The sequence below is a fragment of the Neoarius graeffei genome, chromosome 1 (genome assembly GCF_027579695.1).
Source record: "Neoarius graeffei isolate fNeoGra1 chromosome 1, fNeoGra1.pri, whole genome shotgun sequence".
NCBI classification, from domain to species: Eukaryota; Metazoa; Chordata; class Actinopteri; order Siluriformes; family Ariidae; genus Neoarius; species Neoarius graeffei.
Genome location: NC_083569.1, coordinates 117746483 through 117766897, shown reverse-complemented (window position 1 = coordinate 117766897; position 20415 = coordinate 117746483). Strand labels below are relative to the sequence as shown.

Sequence of the window (20415 nt, the reverse complement as noted above, 5' to 3'; positions counted from 1 at the left end):
TGTGCGGGATGTAGGAAATGTTAGAAAAGAAAGAAAGGTGGTCATGATACAGGAAGTGGTACAGAATGGAACAGAAATAGAAAAAAAGAGAGAGTGTGTGTGTGTGTGTGTGTGTACCTGCTGTAGTTTACCAGCGCCTGACCGCAGTGAAAGCCACTCGAGTCTCAGATGCAGTTTTCCACTAGAGACTTCCTCTAGGTCAAACCACTACACACAAACACACACACAGGTTTGAAGCTAAAAAAAAAAAACACTGTTTTGGTGTAGATAATACAAGTGTTGGTTCAAACAAAAATCATGACTATCATTTTCTATAGATTGTCTCGTTAAATTTTTAGCTTCTGTTATTAAGCTCATGCACAGCGTTCTTGTTTTCTGGTTGCCTAGCAACAGCATTAGGAGAACTTTAAGTACTTTCCCTGATTGAAACTAGGCTATGAATTCTCAAGGTTTATTTTAAATACTTTATTATTCTGGGTGTGTGTTTTAGCACCGATATTGAAATGGGTACGAAATAAAATAAAGGAAAATGTGGTCAAATGTCTTTATGGCTACGCTCAGGATGCTAATTAGCAAATCAGCTAGCTATCAGGCTATTAGTTAGCTACTGTAAACTCTACTGCAAACTGGCTTAGTGGTTAGCGTGTCTGCTTCTCAACTGGGAGATCGTGAATTCTACTTGCGGACAGGTCACACCAAAGACCATCATAAAAATGGTACCTACTGCCATCTAGCAAGGCATGCTGCAATACAGATGCAAGTAGGGAGTCAAACTCTCGCAGTTACCAGAGGACCAACCCCCCACTGTAACACTAGCTATATAATAGGTGAGAGGCTGATGGCTATAGAAACGGAGATCGATGCCACAGCCATGTGCCTCAAGAGTGGTAGTACTAGGACAGGAGACTGCCTGGGAAGACCAGATCCTGGCACAAGAGGGACTTTGACTTTTTGACTGTAAACTCCGTTATGTTAGAGTGATGGATATATATTGATTATTTGTGTTATATTTGTATTTTTTGGTGGAGAGTCAGTATTCTGTGAAGTTTTCCTGTTGTTAGTCAAAATGATGGTTTCTATCAGGCACTACCATGTAGTAAACTTACACTGGCCCAGCACCTATACTTGGAGGCAATGCTGGGCTGGCCTAAACAAAGTTGGATCAATGTTAACAAGGAAGCACTTTTCATAACAAACCAACAACAGCACCATGTAATTGTGCCCAATGTGGCAATCAACAGAACGGTTAATGTTGACCAAACAGAATGATTAATGTTGACCAAACAGAATAGTTAATGGTGACCAACAGAGAACGCTTAATGTTGACCTAAATTTAGCACGTTGGATTTAAAGGTGGCTAATAATCCGGCTAAATAGACAAAATGATGTTGGTCCAATATTGCACCAAAGTAGCCTAAAGGAGTGCCTGATTGCAGCAGTGAGGGTGTGGTCAAGCGTCAGCCATGAATGGCGAAGAGTCAGGTTGAACCAGCAGGTAACATGTGATGAGGTACACCTGTATCTAATTACTGGCTGTGTATTAATGTGTGTGTCTGTGTGTCTTTCAGATAGCCAGTACCGAGAGACAGAGCTGCATCTCCCCACGTGTGTGTCTGTGTATGAACATCTAAATCACTGAAAAGTGTAGTTAAAATAAAAAGCACACCTTGAATTGCGGTGTCTGGCTCCAGTTCCTCATTGCCCACTATCAAAATCGTTACGCTGGTGCTGAAACCCCAGATTTGAGGAACAAACGCTGTCATGGAGTCCACACCAGTCAGGGAGCTCCTCCAGACCCTCACCGTTAACCTCCAATGCCATTACCAAGAGCTGCTTGCACTATCCAATGAGCAGGTGCAGCAATTCTGGGCCCTGTGTGAGGCCCAGGCAAAGGACCGGTTAGCGGGTACTCCAGCAGTCATTCCTGCGGCCAGTGTTCCTGTGCAGCTGGCCAAGATGGGACTGCAAGACGACCCTGAAACCTTCCTCGAGCTGTTTGAGCACATTGTGGAGGCAAGCTTGTGGCCAACTTTGCACTGGGTGGCGTGCCTATTGCCACTCCTATCAGGGGAAGCACAGCTCATGGTTCGGCAGCTCCCGGCCACCAGCATGCTAAATATCCGGACCTGAAGTGGGCTACCCTGAAGTGGGCTACACTGCAGCGAGATAGCCACGGCCCAGAAGAGCATCACCAGCAGTTCCATGCGCTGGCCTACAGTGAAGTTGGCTGCCCGTTTGCATTCGCGCAGCAGCTCCGAGATGCCTGCCAACAGTGGTTTCAGGCAGACAAGTGTGATGTGGAGGATGTCATCAACCGTGTGACAGTGGAGCAGTTCGTCGCCCAACAGTCGAGCAAGACCTCAACGTGGATCCAGTGTCACCACATGGCGTCGCTGGAGGAGGCAGTCTGGCTGGCAGAGGATAACCTGACAGCATTTCCAGGAACAGGTGCTCCCGCAGCTTCTCTTCCTCTCTCTTGCTCACTTTCACTTTCTCCTCCTCACACTCTCTCTCTCTCTCTCTCCTCACGCCTCCTCTACCTCAGCCTGGGCCAATTCCCCCAAAACCCACTTCCTGCACTTTTGTTTGTCCTTGTGTTTCTCTTCTCCCTTCTCCTTCCATGTCTGTGCTGCTGTTAACCCCATCTCTCTCTCCACAGGTGGACTCATCCATGCCCACCAGAACCAGGAGCGAACCCAGGCTGGTCTGTCAGCATGGAGGGAAGGTTGGGACTTCCCAGAATCAGCACTTCCACAAGGAGGCGGGGCTAATGATTCGTATTCCTGATGCACTGCAGGTTTCTCCTGATTGAGCGGGAACATACAGAGTCTCTGTGAATATTCAAGGGGGTACACATCAGGCTTTGGTGGATTCTGGTTGTAATCAGACCTTCATGCATCAAAGCCTGATTCAATGTGGGGCACTGGGAAATGCATGGTTGCTGAAGGTCATGTGAGTACACAGGGATGTTCATAAATATCCACTAATGCCCATCACTATTCAATTCTGGGACGAAAAGCATAGTGTGGAGGCAGCAGATAGTCTGAGCCTCACCCATCCACTGATCTTGGGAACAGATTGGCCAGGTTTAAAACATTAATAAAACAGTTAGTAGTGGGTGTGTCCTGCAGTAGTACGTCACGGGGGAATCCCACCACAATGTTAGCTGGGGAGGTGGTTCCAGGGCCGTCCATGTCAGCTCCACGTCATGATGACACAGAGAGTGGGGCGGGCCCTCCTCTCTCTGGGGAATCCCTGAAGGGATTTTCCATTGGAACAGACATGTGGCAAGTCTCTGAGACACGCTTTTGACCAAGTGAAAGTAACTGATGGACAAACCCTCCAACCTAACGTTGTGCTTTCCTTTCCATATTTTTGTATTATTAAGGATAGGATATATCGAGTGATGCAGAACTGGATGGTTCCCCGCCTAAGTCAGGCAGTGGGGGATACATGACAGCAAGGGTGTGGTCGAATGTTGACTGAATGGTGAGGAGTCAGGTTGAACCAGCAGGTAACATGTGATGAGTTACACCTGTGTCTAATTACTGGCTGTCTATTAACCTGTGTCTCTGTGTGTCTTTCAGACAACCAGGAACGAGAGGGAGAGCTGTATCTTCCCACATGTGTGTCTGAACATCTAAATCACTGAAAAGCGTAGTTAAAATAAAAAGCACACCTTGAATTGCAGCATCTGGCTCCAATTCCTCATTGCCCACTCTCAAAGTTGTTACCCTGACCTTAACCCAACATCAGTTTCCTAATTGGAAGTGAGACAGGACGTGAGACAAACATTAATTACCTCTTCAACTTTTTGCTCCTTGTGAAGCTTGGTCAGATCGATCATTAGGCTAGAAAAGAAGAAACAATAATAGTACTTATTAATGCAAAAATATTTTCACACACTTTTACTGAATGAGTGATAAATGGCATCCAATGTCAGTGTCAGGTGTTAAAGGAAAGGTGTGTACTGTATGTGTGATATATTTTTCCTTTTGCTGATACAATAAAAACTGTGGTGTTTTTTGGACCAAATTATCATACTGTACAAACATCAAATTGGCAAAACCCTCTGGTGAGGATGCAGTACCTGCCCAGGAAGTCATCTTTGTCTGGATCTTCATCAAACAGCTCGATCTCTAGATGCTGTCCAGAATGTTCATACACTGTCGCCTGGAGTTACAAGCATCACACAATACATCAGTCAACACACACTATAAATTAGAGGCAGTACATACATTGTGCAGGGTGACGATAACTGGTACATTTAAAAGTTATACTATTGTTTTATGTGTACATTTTATTTGTATTTCCTTTTTATCAATCAATAACAATCTTCTTAATCATAGTTTATTAAAAATAATTTTGCTTTCTCATGGTTCTTTTGTTTAATAAAGTGACAATTTATTCCATTGCAAGATAAACACAACCACAAGATAATTTTCTCAACAAAAAAAACTGGGAATAATTAAAATATAATAAAGAAACTGGTACACTAAAAAAAATAAGTAATAAAAGTAACCCACATTCGATACTGTTCGTGTTGTAAAGCCAGTATCTCACTTGGCTGCGACAGCTTGCGAAAAATTGTGAACGTCATTCGTGAGAGAGTTTCAAAAGTGTCTTGAAACATTCACAGGGCTTCTCAATTTCCTCGCATGAGTCGCAAAGTGTCGCTTCTTCATCGCTGAAATTTTGAACATGTTCAAAAAATTAGTGCGACAAAATTTCTCTCAAAATAGCTGCAAATGCGTCGCTGGTGTTGCAAAGCCATCACGGACCCTTCTCAAGTCAGTTTCCGTGAGACAGGAAGCGCGAGAACTGAATTTGCATATTTTATCACAATTGTTGTGTCTCCAACTAGTCGCAGGCTGTCGCAGCCCAGTGAGATACTGGCTTAAGTGAAACAGTTATTTCTTTCAGTTGTTAAAAAAGGAATAAAATCTGTGGGTATATAAATAAAAATAAATTTTAAAAATCCTTAAAATTATTTATTTTTACCCCGATAAAAAATAATTGTGCATTCTATTTATTTATTTATTTATTTATTAGCTCAAGATTATGAAAATCAAAAACAACACAAAACTACAACAACCAACAAAACAAAAAAATGCAATCTTCCTTCCCACTTGAAAAAAACCCACAAACTTGTAAAGAAACAAAACTGAATAATAATAATAACAGCAGCAGCAGCAACTGGTGCTGGTATGTAATTGTGTCCACCACTGTAAAGATAGATAGATAGATAGATAGATAGATAGATAGATAGATAGGATGCCGTGAGTGATAAAACATCTATAAATTTAAGATTTTGAAACATACCTTTGCTATTTTTTATTTAAAAAAACAGAATTATTTACTCTCTTTTGTCTCATCTCATCTCATTATCTCTAGCCACTTTATCCTGTTCTACAGGGTCGCAGGCAAGCTGGAGCCTATCCCAGCTGACTACGGGCGAAAGGTGGGGTACACCCTGGACAAGTCGCCAGGTCATCACAGGGCTTACTCTCTTTTGTTAAAAACAAAAACATCACAAAACAACAACAGCAAACAAAAGAAAAAAAACTAAAAAACCAGTTGGTGCGTAATTGTGTCAATCATTGTAATTAAGTAAGTAAGGCCACACCAATTCAATTAGTTGGTTCTCGGAATCGCTGCATGAAGAAAATGCAAAATGAAAAAAAAAATCGAAATCGACTGCAGGTTGAGGTCACGTGACGTCGAAAACCAATCAAATCGCCCCTTTCACTTTAGATAAAGACTTGTGGAAGAAACATGCCTGTGGAGGGGAATCCTGCAAAGCCTGTTTGTGATTGTGAGGATATTCAGCAAACAGAAGCGTAAAATCTTTGACAGGTGTGTTGAAATTCAAGAGGGGGAAAACTTTGCACAGTTGTACTCAAGATGTCGTGAGCTTGTTACCCTGCGATGTGCCGACTTGGACTACAACTCTGTGGAGGTGGGTTTGATTTATATATTTCATTGATTGATGTGAGGGGCAAACAAAATCATTCGTAGTATTTAGCCATCAGAAGCATACATGTCAACCTATACGGAATGTCCGTATTTTATACGGATTTGATTCAATAAACGTAGTATACAGGCGTACAATTAAAGTTATACGGATTCTTTAAAAAAAACTTCAATATTTATTTAGAGCTATAATCAATTCCCACGATGATAAAAGAGCGCATAACATTTACAAACGTACTGTACACCACAGAAAGCACAGACAGCCAGTAAAGAGTCTTATGAAATCGCGCGTTATCTTGTGGTAGCGAGACTTCGTTCCACTTTTGATCATGCGCACACCGCATTGCGAGAATCCCGCCAACCGGGAAGTAACATTTTGTCTGAAACGCGTATTTCCACCTGAGCGACTTTCAGTAGCGACTGAAAAGATTCTGAATGGGCACTCCGGCAAGATCAACACAGACACTTGCTGTGACATGCAGCCTCGTGAGGTATTGGTGCAGAGTGCTAAAAAAGCTGTCATGGAGTACAATTCAGAACATTAGAGTGACACTTTGTGTTTCTGTCAAACATTGGAGCTTTGTATTCATTCTGAAGGTTTATTGTTATTAATATTGAATAAAAAGTAACTGGGATATATCATTGTTAATTATCATTCAAATTTTAGGTAAATTATTTTAATTTGCATCTTATACGGATTTTATAAGGGAAATACGGATTTTGGAGGTTGGTTATACAGGTTTGATTGACCAAAGGTTGACATGTATGCAGAAGTAGCCTACTCCTGGTCAAATCTTTTTTTCTGTGCATTGTAGATGTTCAATTGAATGTAATTCAATCGTTTATTTAGCCTATCTGTTTACTGATTTGCCTGATAAAAGACGTGCAGCCAGAGCTAGTCCTTAATGCATATGGGTGGAAATAAGATAAGCTATTAAAAGAGCCATATGAAGTGTGTAATAATAATGTATTGTCTTTTTGTTTCTCTATTATGAAAGCCCTCTATTTCCGACGCTAATTTTACCATCAGAGCATTTTTTAAATTTTATTTTTATTTCGCACGCTCGCTTCATATTTTTCCTGAAAAAATCTGAGAACCAACTAATTAAATTGGTGTGGCCTAAGTAAGTAAATAAATAAATAAATAAATCCAAACTCTTAAAATTGTTTAAAAAAAATTCTCATGATTTTACTGTGCAGCACAATTATTTCCTCTCCATTATTTATATGAAGTTTAAATTTTTATTCTGATTCATATTTATTGAAAGTTTGTGAACCCTTTAGAATTTTCTATATTTCTGCATAAATATGACCTAAAACATCATCAGATTTTCACACAAGTCCTAAAAGTAGATAAAGAGAACCCAGTTAAACAAATGAGACAAAAATATTATACTTGGTCATTTATTTATTGAGGAAAATGGTCCAGTATTACATATCTGTGAGTGGCAAAAGTATGTGAACCTTTGCTTTCAGTATCTGGTGTGACCCCCTTGTGCAGCAATAACTGCAACTAAACGTTTCCGATAACTATTGATCAGTCCTGCACACCGGCTTGGAGGAATTTTAGCCCATTCCTCCATACAGAACAGCTTCAACTCTGGGATGCTGATGGGTTTCCTCACATGAACTGCTCGCTTCAGGTCGTTCCACAACATTTCGATTAGATTAAGGTCAGGACTTTGACTTGGCCATTCCAAAACATTAACTTTATTCTTCTTTAACCATTCTTTGGTAGAACGACTTGTGTGCTTAGGGTCGTTGTCTTGCTGCATGACCCACCTTCTCTTGAGATTCAGTTCATGGACAGATGTCCTGACATTTTCCTTTAGAATTCGCTGGTATAATTCAGAATTCATTGCTCCATCAATGATGGCAAGCCATCCTGGCCCAGATGCAGCAAAATGAGCTCAAACCATGATATTACCACCACCATGTTTCACAGATGGGATAAGGTTCTTTTGCTAGAATGCAGTGTTTTCCTTTCTCCAAACATAACGCTTCTCATTTAAACCAGAAAGTTCTATTTTGGTCTCATCCGTCCACAAAGCATTTTTCCAATAGCGTTCTGGCTTGTCCACGTGATCTTCAGCAAACTGCAGACGAGCAGCAATGTTCTTTTTGGAAAGCAGTGGCTTTCTCCTTGCAACCCTGCCATGCACACCATTGTTGTTCAGTGTTCTCCTGATGGTGGACTCATGAACATTAGCCAATGTGAGAGAGGCCTTCAGTTGCTTAGAAGTTACCCTGGGGTCCTTTCTGACCTCGCCGACTATTACACGCCTTGCTCTTGGAGTGATCTTTGTTGGTCGACCACTCCTGGGGAGGGTAACAATGGTCTTGAATTTCCTCCATTTGTACACAATCTGTCTGACTGTGAATTGGTGGAGTCCAAACTCTTTAGAGATGGTTTTGTAACCTTTTCCAGCCTGATGAGCATCAACAACGCTTTTTCTGAGGTCCTCAGAAATCTCCTTTGTTCGTGCCATGATACACTTCCACAAACATGTGTTGTGAAGATCAGACTTTGATAGATCCCTGTTCTTTAAATAAAACAGGGTGCCCACTCACACCTGATTGTCATCCCATTGATTGAAAACACCTGACTCTAATTTCACCTTCAAATTAACTGCTAATTCTAGAGGTTCATATACTTTTGCCACGCACAGATATGTAATATTGGATCATTTTCCTCAATAAATAAATGACCAAGTACAATATTATTGTCTCATTTGTTTAACTGGGTTCTCTTTATCTACTTTTAGGACTTGTGTGAAAATCTGATGTTGTTTTAGGTCATATTTATGAAGAAATATAGAAAATTCTAAAGGGTTCACAAACTTTCCAGCACCACTGTAAATGAATATTGAGTCACTGTCCCATTCTATCTGATACACACTCACCTCAAACACTTCATTCCACTTCGGGTTTAAACACTCTTTAATGGTTTTGCTCTGAAAAATCTGATTAGCAACCTGGACGACTCCATAAGGGTCCGATTTGCCCTTGATCAGACCACCAAAGAACTTGTCTTTCCCCTCGAGATCCTGTGCTTCCAGGAAGTGGATCCTTAATACACCCTGTAAATGCACACGAAACAGAGCATTAATACTAGCCTGGGCCCGCCCATCCTAAGCGTGACGCAACACGAGGGCCTGTTGCGAGCTTAGTCTGGCCAGGCAAGCTATCTACAGCTCTTCCAAGCTCCCGAAAAATCGGGAACCAATCAACTTTGAGCATCTCCAACGGCACTGGGTAGAGGCATATTCAAGGCACTGACGTAGTAGAACTGCGACCGGAAGCCATAGATTGTTTACAGAATCTATGCCGGAAGCGCTTCATTCACATCACGAACATGGAGCAGCGGCAAGCCTTTAACACAGTGGTAGATGCTGTATTGAAAGCATTCAACGGGAAGTTCTCATTGAAAACGGAGCAAAGAGCAGCCCTGGAGGTATTTATTGAAAGGAAGGACGCTTTTGCCTTGCTCCCGACCGGCTTCGGTAAGAGTTTAATCTACCAGTTAGCCCTGTCGCGTTGCATACGTCAGAGGAAAGAGTGATGTGATTGGTTTAAGCTTCGTCACAGCCTTTTCTGGCTTCGACCAGTAGCAAACTGAGGCATTTCAGGGAGGCGGGTCAAGCACGCACTTTGGGAAACGGTTGGGCTTAATATCTTGGCCAGACCAATAGCTCATAGAGCTTTGCAGTTGCATTAGCCAGACTACATTAATACATCCTGGAGACATGAAAACATCTTCAGGATTACTGAACGTGTGTGTGTGTGTGTGTGTGTGTGTGTGTGTGTGTGTGAGAGAGAGTTTTGACCTTGGGCATGGGAAACCGCAGCTGCTCCAGCTCTACGTCGCCCACCAGTGGCACGGTGATCCTGTTCGGCAGTACCAGGTAGCTGGAGATAACGTCCTGGATCAGGCTGTCCGAGAATCCACTGCCAACATAAAAACACAACAAAAAGTCACATCACAGCTGTGGGTGTGACAATATATCAGTATGACAATATATCAGTATGATAGAGATTCTATGATGGTCTTTTTATCTCCAATTTTGACCGTTATGGCTGCTTACTAGAGTTGAGCCGGATACTTGGCTGAAACGAGTATCTGGTACGGATAAAGCACTTTTGCCGAGTACGAGTATTATACGAGTCAATATCTGTGCTCAGACTGAATGAAAATCCTCACACAGCATCACAGCGCCCCTCCCCTACACACACTGCTCTGCTCACTCACACAGAGAACAGCTCTCTGTCTCTCCCTCAGTCACTCAGGTTCACGGCTCTTTTCCGTTAACGTTTCGGGTTTCTTCAGCTTCAAGTTTGTTTTTATTTCAGTTTGTACTTACTTATAACCAGTAGAGTTCTGGTAAACATGGGTTCGTTCAGACGTGGTGCTTGGTAGAAATCGACTCGCGTTGCATCTCTGCCTGTCGGAGATTTTCTTTCTTTTTTTAACCATCGGTTAAAAACAGTTTTTTTTTTACTTCACGCATTGAGTGTCTGACACTTTCTTGCTGTAATTCATGTAAAAATAAAGGTAGTAGTGGTATAAGTATTACAAATTAAGCTACACACACACACACACTCACTCTCTCTCTCTCTCTGCTGGTCGTCGGAGGTTTTTTTTTTTAAACCATCAGTTGGCTCTAACCAAGGCAAGGCAAGTTTATTTATATAGCCCATTCCATACACAGTGGCAGTTCAATGTGCTTTACAGAGGTAAAAACAAAACAGTAAACAATAGAAAATAAAATTACATAAAATAAAGGGGGAAGAAGAGAGAAAAATAAAGTTCAGTAAAAAACAGCGGAATAAAATGGAACAAAAGTTAAGTAATGTTTAAAACATGCAAAGACTGTAAAAGTTAAGTAAAGTTTAAACCATGTAAAGATGACAATATTTATCAGTTAGCAGAAAGCATCTGAGAACAGCTTGGTCTTTAGTCTAGATTTGAAGCTGCCAACAGCAGGAGCATTTTTGATGTCCTCTGGGAGTTGGTTCCATAGCTGTACTGCATAGTAGCTAAAAGCTGCTTCACCACACTTTGTTTTAACAACAGGTTTTACCAGTAAATTTTGCTGCTGCGATCTGGTAGATCTGATTGGGATAGGCCGCTGCAACATATCAGAGAGGTAATTGGGCCCTGTACCATTTAGAGATTTGTACACCAGCAGCAATACTTTAAAGTCAATTCTGTAGCTTACTGGAAGCCAGTGAAGGGACCTTAGAATTGGAGTAATGTGCTCTGTTCTTTTTGTTCGTGTGAGAACCCTAGCCGCTGCATTTTGAACCAGCTGAAGTCGTTTGATGGTCTTTTTTGGCAGGCCTGTGAAAAGGCCATTGCAGTAATCAACCCTACTAGAGATCAAATCAAATCAAATCAAATCAAGTTTATTTGTACAGCGCTTTTAACAATAAACATTGTCGCAAAGCAGCTTTACAGAATTTGAACGACTTAAAACATGAGCTAATTTTATCCCTAATCTATCCCCAATGAGCAAGCCTGTGGCGACGGTGGCAAGGAAAAACTCCCTCAGACGACATGAGGAAGAAACCTCGAGAGGAACCAGACTCAAAAGGGAACCCATCCTCATTTGGGCAACAACAGACAGCCTGACTATAATATTAACAGTTTTAACAGGTATAACCCTCAACTGTCCTCATGGGGCCGTCCTTCACAGGAGTGGGGCGATAAAACTCCGACCAGACACAGGGCACCAGGATGGATCAAGCAGGTCCGAGGGGCAGAAGAGGCCAGCATCTCAATCCCAGGATCAACATGTAACTCAGAGGGACAGATGGGGGGGGGGGGGGGGGGGGAGAGAGAGAGAAAAAGAAAACACGTTGTTAGGTATGCCCTAAAATGACAAGTATTAAATCTGTGTGGTAGGCTCGCAGAGACGAGAGTCTTTACATCAGCCATGACGCACAATGGCATGTTAATATGGTAAAAAATATATCATGACCTGCTCTGGCTGGATGCTTGATTGGGTGATGGGAGCACACTCCTCAGCAATGATGAGATGCAGATGGGACCCTTAGGCCTGGCCAAGACAATTCAGTTACATTTCACCGGGTCTGGGACATGCGACAGAATGTCTGACGGCCGATTCCCTGCAGGCTACGATAGCCAGTCGAGATCCCCACCGTCTCCACCAAAGGATTTCCTGTTGACTCCATGTAACTCAGAGGGACAGATTTGGGGTGGGGGGGGGAGAGAAAGAAAACACAGGTGGTTAGGTATGCCCAATGTCACCTGAATAAGTAGGAACAGTATACATATTGCACCGAGTACAAGCAGGGACTCCGGCAACTAACTATGACAGCATAACTAAAAGGAGAGAGCCAGAAGGTAACACAGGCATGAGGGAGCCCTGGGACATAAAGCAGCCAGCCACTGCACCGTCAACAAACTCGAGTGAGCAAGCGAGTGGGGACTGACAGCATCCATACATCCCAGTTTACCAAAACACTCTATGTCTGAGGACCCTCCAGATCTACTCCTTTACCTCATAAACACCATTAACAAAAGGCTTGACTAAACAGATATGTTTTCAGCCTAGACTTAAATGCTGAGACTGTGTCTGATTCCCGAACATTACTTGGAAGGCTGTTCCATAACAGTGGGGCTTTGTAAGAAAAGGCTCTGCCCCCTGATGTAGCCTTCACTATACGAGGTACCAGCAGATAGCCTGCACCTTTTGATCTAAGTAGGCGTGGCGGGTCATAGAGGAGCAGAAGTTCACTCAGGTACTGTGGTGCGAGACCATTTAGTGCTTTAAAGGTCAATAGTAGTATTTTATAATCAATACGAAATTTGATTGGGAGCCAATGCAGTGTGGATAAGACAGGCGTGATGTGGTCATATTTTCTAGTTCTAGTAAGGACTCTTGCTGCGGCATTTTGAACTAACTGGAGCTTGTTTATGCACTTATTGGAACATCCAGACAGTAAGGCATTACAATAATCCAACCTGGAGGTAACGAAAGCATGGACTAGTTTTTCTGCATCATGCAATGACATTAAATTTCTTATCTTTGCAATATTTCTGAGATGAAAGAAAGCTATCCGGGTGATGTTATCAATGTGAGTTTCGAATGAAAGACTGGGGTCAATAATCACTCCGAGGTCTTTTACTGCTGCACGTGAAGAAACAGAAAGGCCATCCAGAGTTACTGTGTAATCAGAAAACTTACTTCTAGCTGTATGTGGTCCTAGCACAAGTACTTCAGTCTTGTCAGAGTTAAGCAGAAGGAAATTTATAAGCATCCAGTGTCTAATGTCCTTAACACATTCCTCAATTTTATTAAGCTGGTGTCTCTCATCAGGTTTTGCAGAGACATACAACTGTGTGTCATCAGCATAACAGTGGAAACTAATACAATGTTTATGAATAATATCGCCCAGAGGTAACATATATAGAGAAAAAAGCAGTGGACCCAAGACAGAACCTTGTGGAACACCAAACTTTACCTCGGTACGTCTAGAAATATCACCATTTATATCGACATACTGATAACGATCAGTTAGATAAGACCTGAGCCAGGAGAGGGCCATTCCCTTAACTCCCACAACATTTTCTAGTCTATCCAGAAGAATGGAATGATCAATGGTATCAAATGCTGCACTAAGGTCAAGCAACACAAGTAGCGAGACACAGCCCTGATCAGACGCCAACAGTAGGTCGTTTACTACTTTAACCAGTGCTGTCTCTGTGCTATGATGAGGTCTAAATCCTGACTGATACATTTCATGGATGTTATTCCTATGTAAATATGAGCATAACTGCTGTGCCACAGCTTTTTCAAGGATCTTGGAGATAAAGGGGAGGTTTGATATTGGCCGATAATTGGACAGCTGACAGGGATCAAGGTCAGGTTTTTTAATCAGGGGTTTGATAACTGCTAGTTTAAAGGATTTGGGTACATAGCCAATCATAAGAGAAGAATTTATTATTTTTAGAAGCGGTTCAATTACTCCAGGCATTATCTGTTTGAATAGATGTGTCGGTAAGGGATCTAGTACGCAAGTTGAGGCTTTTGATGTAGAGATTAATGAAAGTAATTCAGTTTCTTTTAGGGGAGTAAAACATTCTAACTGATGATCTGATACAGTTATATTGTTAACTACAAGGTCACTTTCATTGTCTAACCTTAAATTAGTAGTTTGAATTTTTTGTCAGATATTCTCAATTTTGTCATTAAAAAAATTCATGAAGTCGTTGCTACTACATACTGCAGGTGTGCATGTGTTGATAGTGGACTTATTCCTGGTTAATTTTGCTACAGTATTAAATAGGAATCTAGGATTATTTTTGTTATCTTCTATTAGGGAGGAGAGATATGTTGATCTCGCAGCACTAAGAGCTTTTCTATACTTCAGGAAGCTCTCCTTCCACGCCAATTTGAACACTACCAATTTTGTTTGACGCCATTACGTTCCAACATGAGATGAAGGCATGTATCAGTTTTTCCAGATCATTTTTTGACATAAGTCCTCTTAGTTTGGAAATGTTTTTTAGGTGATAAAATGCCGATTTAGTGATTGCTTTCATGTGACTGTCAAAGTTTAGCTCGCTGTCAATGAAAACACCAAGATTTTTAACCATATCTTTTGTTTTAATCCCCTTTGTATCAAGAATAGTGGTAATCATGAGTCTTTCATCTTTTTTCCCAAATAGAATTACTTCTGTTTTATCTGGTGTTCAGCTGGAGAAAATTTTGTGACATCCAGTTGTTGATTTGGTCGATACACTGGTAGAGATATTCAAGGGGGGGGGCATAATCATTAGGTGATAGAGCAAAATAAATTTGGGTGTCATCTGCATAGCAGTGATACAAAATTGAGTTGTTCTTGATAATTTGTCCAAGTGGGAGCAGATAAAGGTTGAATAGTAATGGTCCAAGGATCGACCCCTGGGGGACACCACAGGTCAAGGACATTGATGTTGAGGTACAATTTCCCATGGTAACAAAGAAGCTTCTATCTTTTAAGTATGATTTTAACCAATTGATAACTTTACGGGGCGGCACGGTGGTGTAGTGGTTAGCGCTGTCGCCTCACAGCAAGAAGGTCCGGGTTCGAGCCCCGTGGCTGGCGAGGGCCTTTCTGTGCGGAGTTTGCATGTTCTCCCCATGTCCGCGTGGGTTTCCTCCGGGTGCTCCGGTTTCCCCCACAGTCCAAAGACATGCAGGTTAGGTTAACTGGTGACTCTAAATTGACTGTAGGTGTGAATGTGAGTGTGAATGGTTGTCTGTGTCTATATGTCAGCCCTGTGATGACCTGGCGACTTGTCCAGGGTGCACCCCGCCTTTCGCCCGTAGTCAGCTGGGATAGGCTCCAGCTTGCCTGCGACCCTGTAGAACAGGATAAAGCAGCTAGAGATAATGAGATGAGATGAGATGATAACTTTACCAGTCAACCCAACCCAGTGTTCAAGTCGATATAGCAGTATGTTGTGATCAACAGTATCAAAAGCTGCACTGAGGTCCAGTAACACCAGGACCGATGTTTTGCCTGCATCACTATTAAGACGTATGTCATTTATAACTTTAATCAGTGCTGTGATTGACACAAAATCCTGACTGAAAGTTATCAAAACAGCTGTTTGATATCAAGAAGGCAGTTAATTGATTGAAGACAATTTTTTCAAGGATTTTCCCGATGAATGGTAGATTTGATATTGGCCTGTTGTTGTTCAATACTGAAGCATCCAGATTATTCTTTTTAAGTAGGGGCTTTACAACGGCTGTTTTCAGGGACGCAGGAAAAATGCCAGTCTCTAGGGATGTATTTATGATCTGAAGCACATCTGTAATTATGTGGTGAAGAACAGACTTAAAAAAGTTGGTGGGCAGAATGTCCAATTCAGATGTTGAGGAACTGAGATTTTGTACAGTTTTTTCAAGAGTCTCGTAATCAATCAAACAAAATTCTGACACTGTGTTGAAATTGTCTGTCTGTGTCACTGGTGATTGCAGCTTTTCAGTTATTTGCAACTGGGATATATTATGAGCAATATTCTGCCATATTTTATCAATTTTACCTTTGAAGAAGGATGCAAACTCATTGCATTTATTAACTGAGAGAAGTTCAGGTACTAATTGTGGTGGGGGATTAGTTAGCTTCTCTACTGTTGAAAATAGCACACGGGCATTGTTCATATTCTTGTTGATGATGTTGGAGAAGAAAGACTGTCTTGCTTTACCAATTTCATAATTATATTTACAAAGCATCTCTTTATGGATTTGATAATGGATGTGAAGTTTAGCTTTGTGCCATTTTCTTTCAGTCTTCCTACATTCTCTCTTTAGCAATTTAACAGCTGGGTATTGCTTCCATGGTGCTTTCTGCTTGTCATTGACTCTTTTGATTTCGAATGGAGCAATATCATCCATAATTTGGGTCATATTTAAATTAAAAATTTCCATTAAGTCGTCTACAGAGTCTGACATTTTAGTTGAGATCCATGAGAGAGCTTGCTCAAAGAGAACACGTGTTGTCATTTATGACTCTCCTACCCATAGTCGTTGAGCTGTTCTGAATGTGAGGGGACATAGAAACATCAGAGAAAACACAGAAATGATCAGATAAGGCCAGGTCAACAACAGCAGTAGAAACAGTAAGACCCTTTGCGATAACGAGGTCAAGGGTATGACCACGAGAGTGGGTCGGCCCCTGTACATGTTGTACTAGGTTGAAGTTGTCAATAAGTGCAAGTAGTTCTCTGGCATAAATGTTTTCAGGATTATCTACATGCAAGTTAAAATCGCCAGATATAATAAGACAGTCAAACTCTAAGCAAATGACTGACAACAGTTCACCAAACTCTTCCAGAAAAACTTTGGCTGAATGTCTCGGAGGCCTGTAAATAGTTAATAACAATATGTTAGGAGAGCATGTAACAAGTGCACATAAGTGTTCAAAGGATGTAAAATCACCAAGTGAGGACTGTTTACATTGAAAAGAGGCTTTGAATATATTTGCGATCCCTCCACCCTTCCCATGTCGGGTAGCACTCATGAAATTAAATTTTGGGGGAGCTGCTTCAATAAGGGTGGTAGCACTCTTTGCTTGATCCAGCCATGTTTCAGTTAGAAGCAAAAAATCAAGATTGTGTTTGGAAATAAGATCATTAATTAAAAATGACTTGTTTGAAAGTGATCTAACGTTCAGAAGAGCTAGCTTTACAGAAAGTCTAGAAGTAATATCCGCTTAGGCACTCTGATGTTGTTTTGAAACAGGAAGGAGACTAGACTGGTGTACCCCCTGGGTTAAATATGCTCTATGTTTTCTTTTTCTTATCAACACAGGAATAGAGAATGGCATAGGCATACTGGGTCCCAGCTTGTTTTCAAAACTACACCCAATGCAGGGACCCACAGCACATCATACAAGACTCTCTGTATATTCCATGAGGTTGGGAGGGGGAAGGATTGGCGATGTCATGTATTTTTTAGATGGTGAAAAAGATTGGTAGCCAGCTGAAAGTCCTGGGCGAACACAGTTCAGTCTGTTGGTTGATTTTCGATGAAATGGGTACACTGCTTGTCACAAATCATTTGGGCTGGAAAAAGAGAGTGCAGCCATTGGCAGCAACCAGTTTTATTTTACTTCACGCACTGAGTGTCTGACACTTTCTAGGTAGTAGTGGTATAAATAATATTACAAATTAAGCTACACACACACACACCTGGTGTGGAAATAAAAAAAAGAAAAAAGAACCAAAAAAAAAAAATCACACATCATAAAAAAAATTAAAAGTTAAAAAAAGAAAGTTATGTTGAGTATGAAAACTCTTGTTCATTACATTTCATTTCATAATTGCAACCGCATGTGTTGTATTCATTGTTGCAAAACTTGTTCTGTAAATAGTTCGTTTGCTATCGTGATCAAAACCATTGATCTGAAGCTCAATGCTGATGCTGTCCTGTAAATAATTTTCTAATCAGCAATAAATATAACAATTTCTGATCAACCCATATCAATTGCATGCTTAAAATAACATTCTTCTACACACTCTATCCATGCACTTTCAGAGCCAGGGACACTTCGTTTTGTTTGTAGGAACCCTCGACTCACTTCCACAGAAATGTCATGTTGTTTTGAGCCTTGCAATGGTTTTAAAACTAGTGTTTTGTATCGGCAAAAAGACATGCCCCGCGCACTGCCGTGTTGGCGCTTTCTGGTTGAAATCGCAAAAAACTAATTTTCTCAAAACACATCCGATTGACGTGACTGTGGTAGCAACTCAACGTATGCACTCCCAATAATGCGAAAATAGACCTAGAAAGCATTTCACTCCGGAGTATTGCCATGTTTGTGTTCAGCAAACAAGCAAGTTATTAAAACCAAGAAGTTCACTCAAAAGAAGTGGATATAGTAACCACTCAATGGGATTAGATCCTTACACGCTAACAAAGATGGAGTTTCCCTACGAGTTGGAAAATTATCCATCCATTGAGTTCCCCGACATGTCAAACTACCTGGTGCTGCAGACATCGTTCTACACGGACACACAGATGAAAACCTGGAAGAGCATGGAGGAGAACAACTTTTTATACGTGGCTGGGTTAAAGATCTGGGGATCAGGACACTACAAGATAAATCCTGTATCGTTTATTCCTGGGTAAGGAGGAATTTCTGGACTTTTTGTACGCGATTTTGCGATGATTGCGAAGACGCTACAAGTTTTAGTATCGGGTGTAAACAAACCACAGCTGTCTGATTCCCAATCCTCCCTGCTCTTCTCTTCCATGTAAATCATTCACAAAGATCCACAGAAACCCCTTTAAAGACCTGGGAATTTCACATATTGTATATGAGCTAGTTTACAACATGGCGACTATGATCAAACAGTAAGCAAAAACACATCTAAGGACTAAATGTAACTGTGGCAGCGGGGGCGTGGTCAAGCGCCGGTCTGTGACTGGAGGGCGGAGTCAGGGAAGGTAAGTGGCAGAATCACTGCACCTGATGTTGGTTAATCTGTGTTTGTGTGTCTTCCCCAGTGACTGCGCCCTATATTAGGAGAGAGAGAGCAGAGGAAGGGAGCTCTCTCCCCTACCAGGCAACTGATGTGTGTGTGCGTGTCTGTGTGACTGGGAGTAGTACTTGAAGCTGAAAATAAAGTTTTTGCAAACTCAGTTCCGGCCTGCCGTACTTCTGTGCTCCACCCACCCACTCAACATACTACAGTCGTGCCGAAACCTGGGACGAGAGCACAGAGGAGAACAGCCCCATGGAGTCCTCCCCCTTCGCGGACCTGATCCACGCCCTTGCCATGGCCCAACAGAGCCAGCACCAGGCGCTGGTCGCCCTCCGAAAGGAGCAAGCGCAAAGGTTCGAGGCCCTGGTGCTGGCGCAACAGGAAGATCGTCAGGCGTTCCAGCACCTCCTCACGTCGGCGGGGTCCACCACCTCCACAGGCCCTCCCCCCCTCACCCTAATGAAGATGGGCCCGCATGACGACCCGAGGCCTTCCTAGTGCTCTTCGAGCAAGCGGCAGAGGCCTGGGGCTGGCTGGTGGAACAGCGCGCGGTGCGCCTCCTCCCCCTGCTAACGGGCGAGGCGCAGTTGGCCGCGCTACAGCTCCCCGCCGACAGTCGGCTGGTCTACGCAGACCTGCGCCGGGCCGTCCTCCAGCATGTGGGGCGCACCTCTGAACAACAACGCCAGCGCTTCAGTGCTCTACACCAAGAGGAGGTCGGCTGGCTGTTTGCGTTTGGCCAGCAACTCCGGGATGCCTGCTGGCGGTGGCTGAGGGCTGACAACCGCGACGCCGAGGAAATCGTCGATCTGGTGGTACTGGAACAATTCATCGCATGACTCCCCGACGGAACCGTGGAGTGGGACCAGTGCCATCGCCCGGCGTCGCTGGATCAGGCCATCGAGTTGGCGGAGGATCATTTGGCGGCTGTTCCCATGGCAGGATCGCAGATCTCCTCTTCTCTCTCTCTCTACCCCCCCTCCTGTGTCTCGTCCTCGCCCCGTTCCCCCACCACGGAGGCGGGGGCTGGCTCCACCCCAGCCGGCCCACCGCACCTGTGGTGCCCTCCCGTTTCCCGCTTCGGTGTCTGTCTCCCCCCCCCAGGTGAGTGAGCCCCAGTGCAGAGAGAGAGCCCAGGCCGGTTTGCTGGTGCTGCGGGGAACCAGGGCACCTCCAGCATCAGTGCTCGGCAATGGAGGTGGGCGCGGTGGTTCGGATCCCCGATGCGCCAGGAACCGCCCTCGATAAGGCCAGAGCGTATCGCATACCGGTGAGTGTCCAAGGGGATACGTATCAGGCCTTGGTGGACTCCGGCTGTAATCAGACATCAATCCACCAAAGCCTGGTGCAAGACGAGGCATTGGGGAAAGCACAATTGGTGAAGGTGTTGTGTGTGCACGGGGATGTTCACAACTACCCTTTAGTGTCGGTCCACATTC

At 42.9% G+C, this 20415-nt stretch overlaps 1 protein-coding gene across 1 annotated transcript in view; it reads right to left on the bottom strand.

Annotated features, from left to right (window-relative positions):
• Nucleotides 1-20415, bottom strand: part of esyt2b (extended synaptotagmin-like protein 2b) — a 156564-nt gene that overhangs the window by 46498 nt on the left and 89651 nt on the right. The window contains exons 8-12 of the mRNA XM_060915607.1: nucleotides 9801-9921; nucleotides 8877-9053; nucleotides 4091-4173; nucleotides 3803-3851; nucleotides 118-207 (exon numbers count right to left, since the gene is read on the bottom strand). Of these exons, the coding sequence (XP_060771590.1) occupies nucleotides 118-207; nucleotides 3803-3851; nucleotides 4091-4173; nucleotides 8877-9053; nucleotides 9801-9921 (520 nt within the window). The remainder of the gene's footprint in view (nucleotides 1-117; nucleotides 208-3802; nucleotides 3852-4090; nucleotides 4174-8876; nucleotides 9054-9800; nucleotides 9922-20415) is intronic.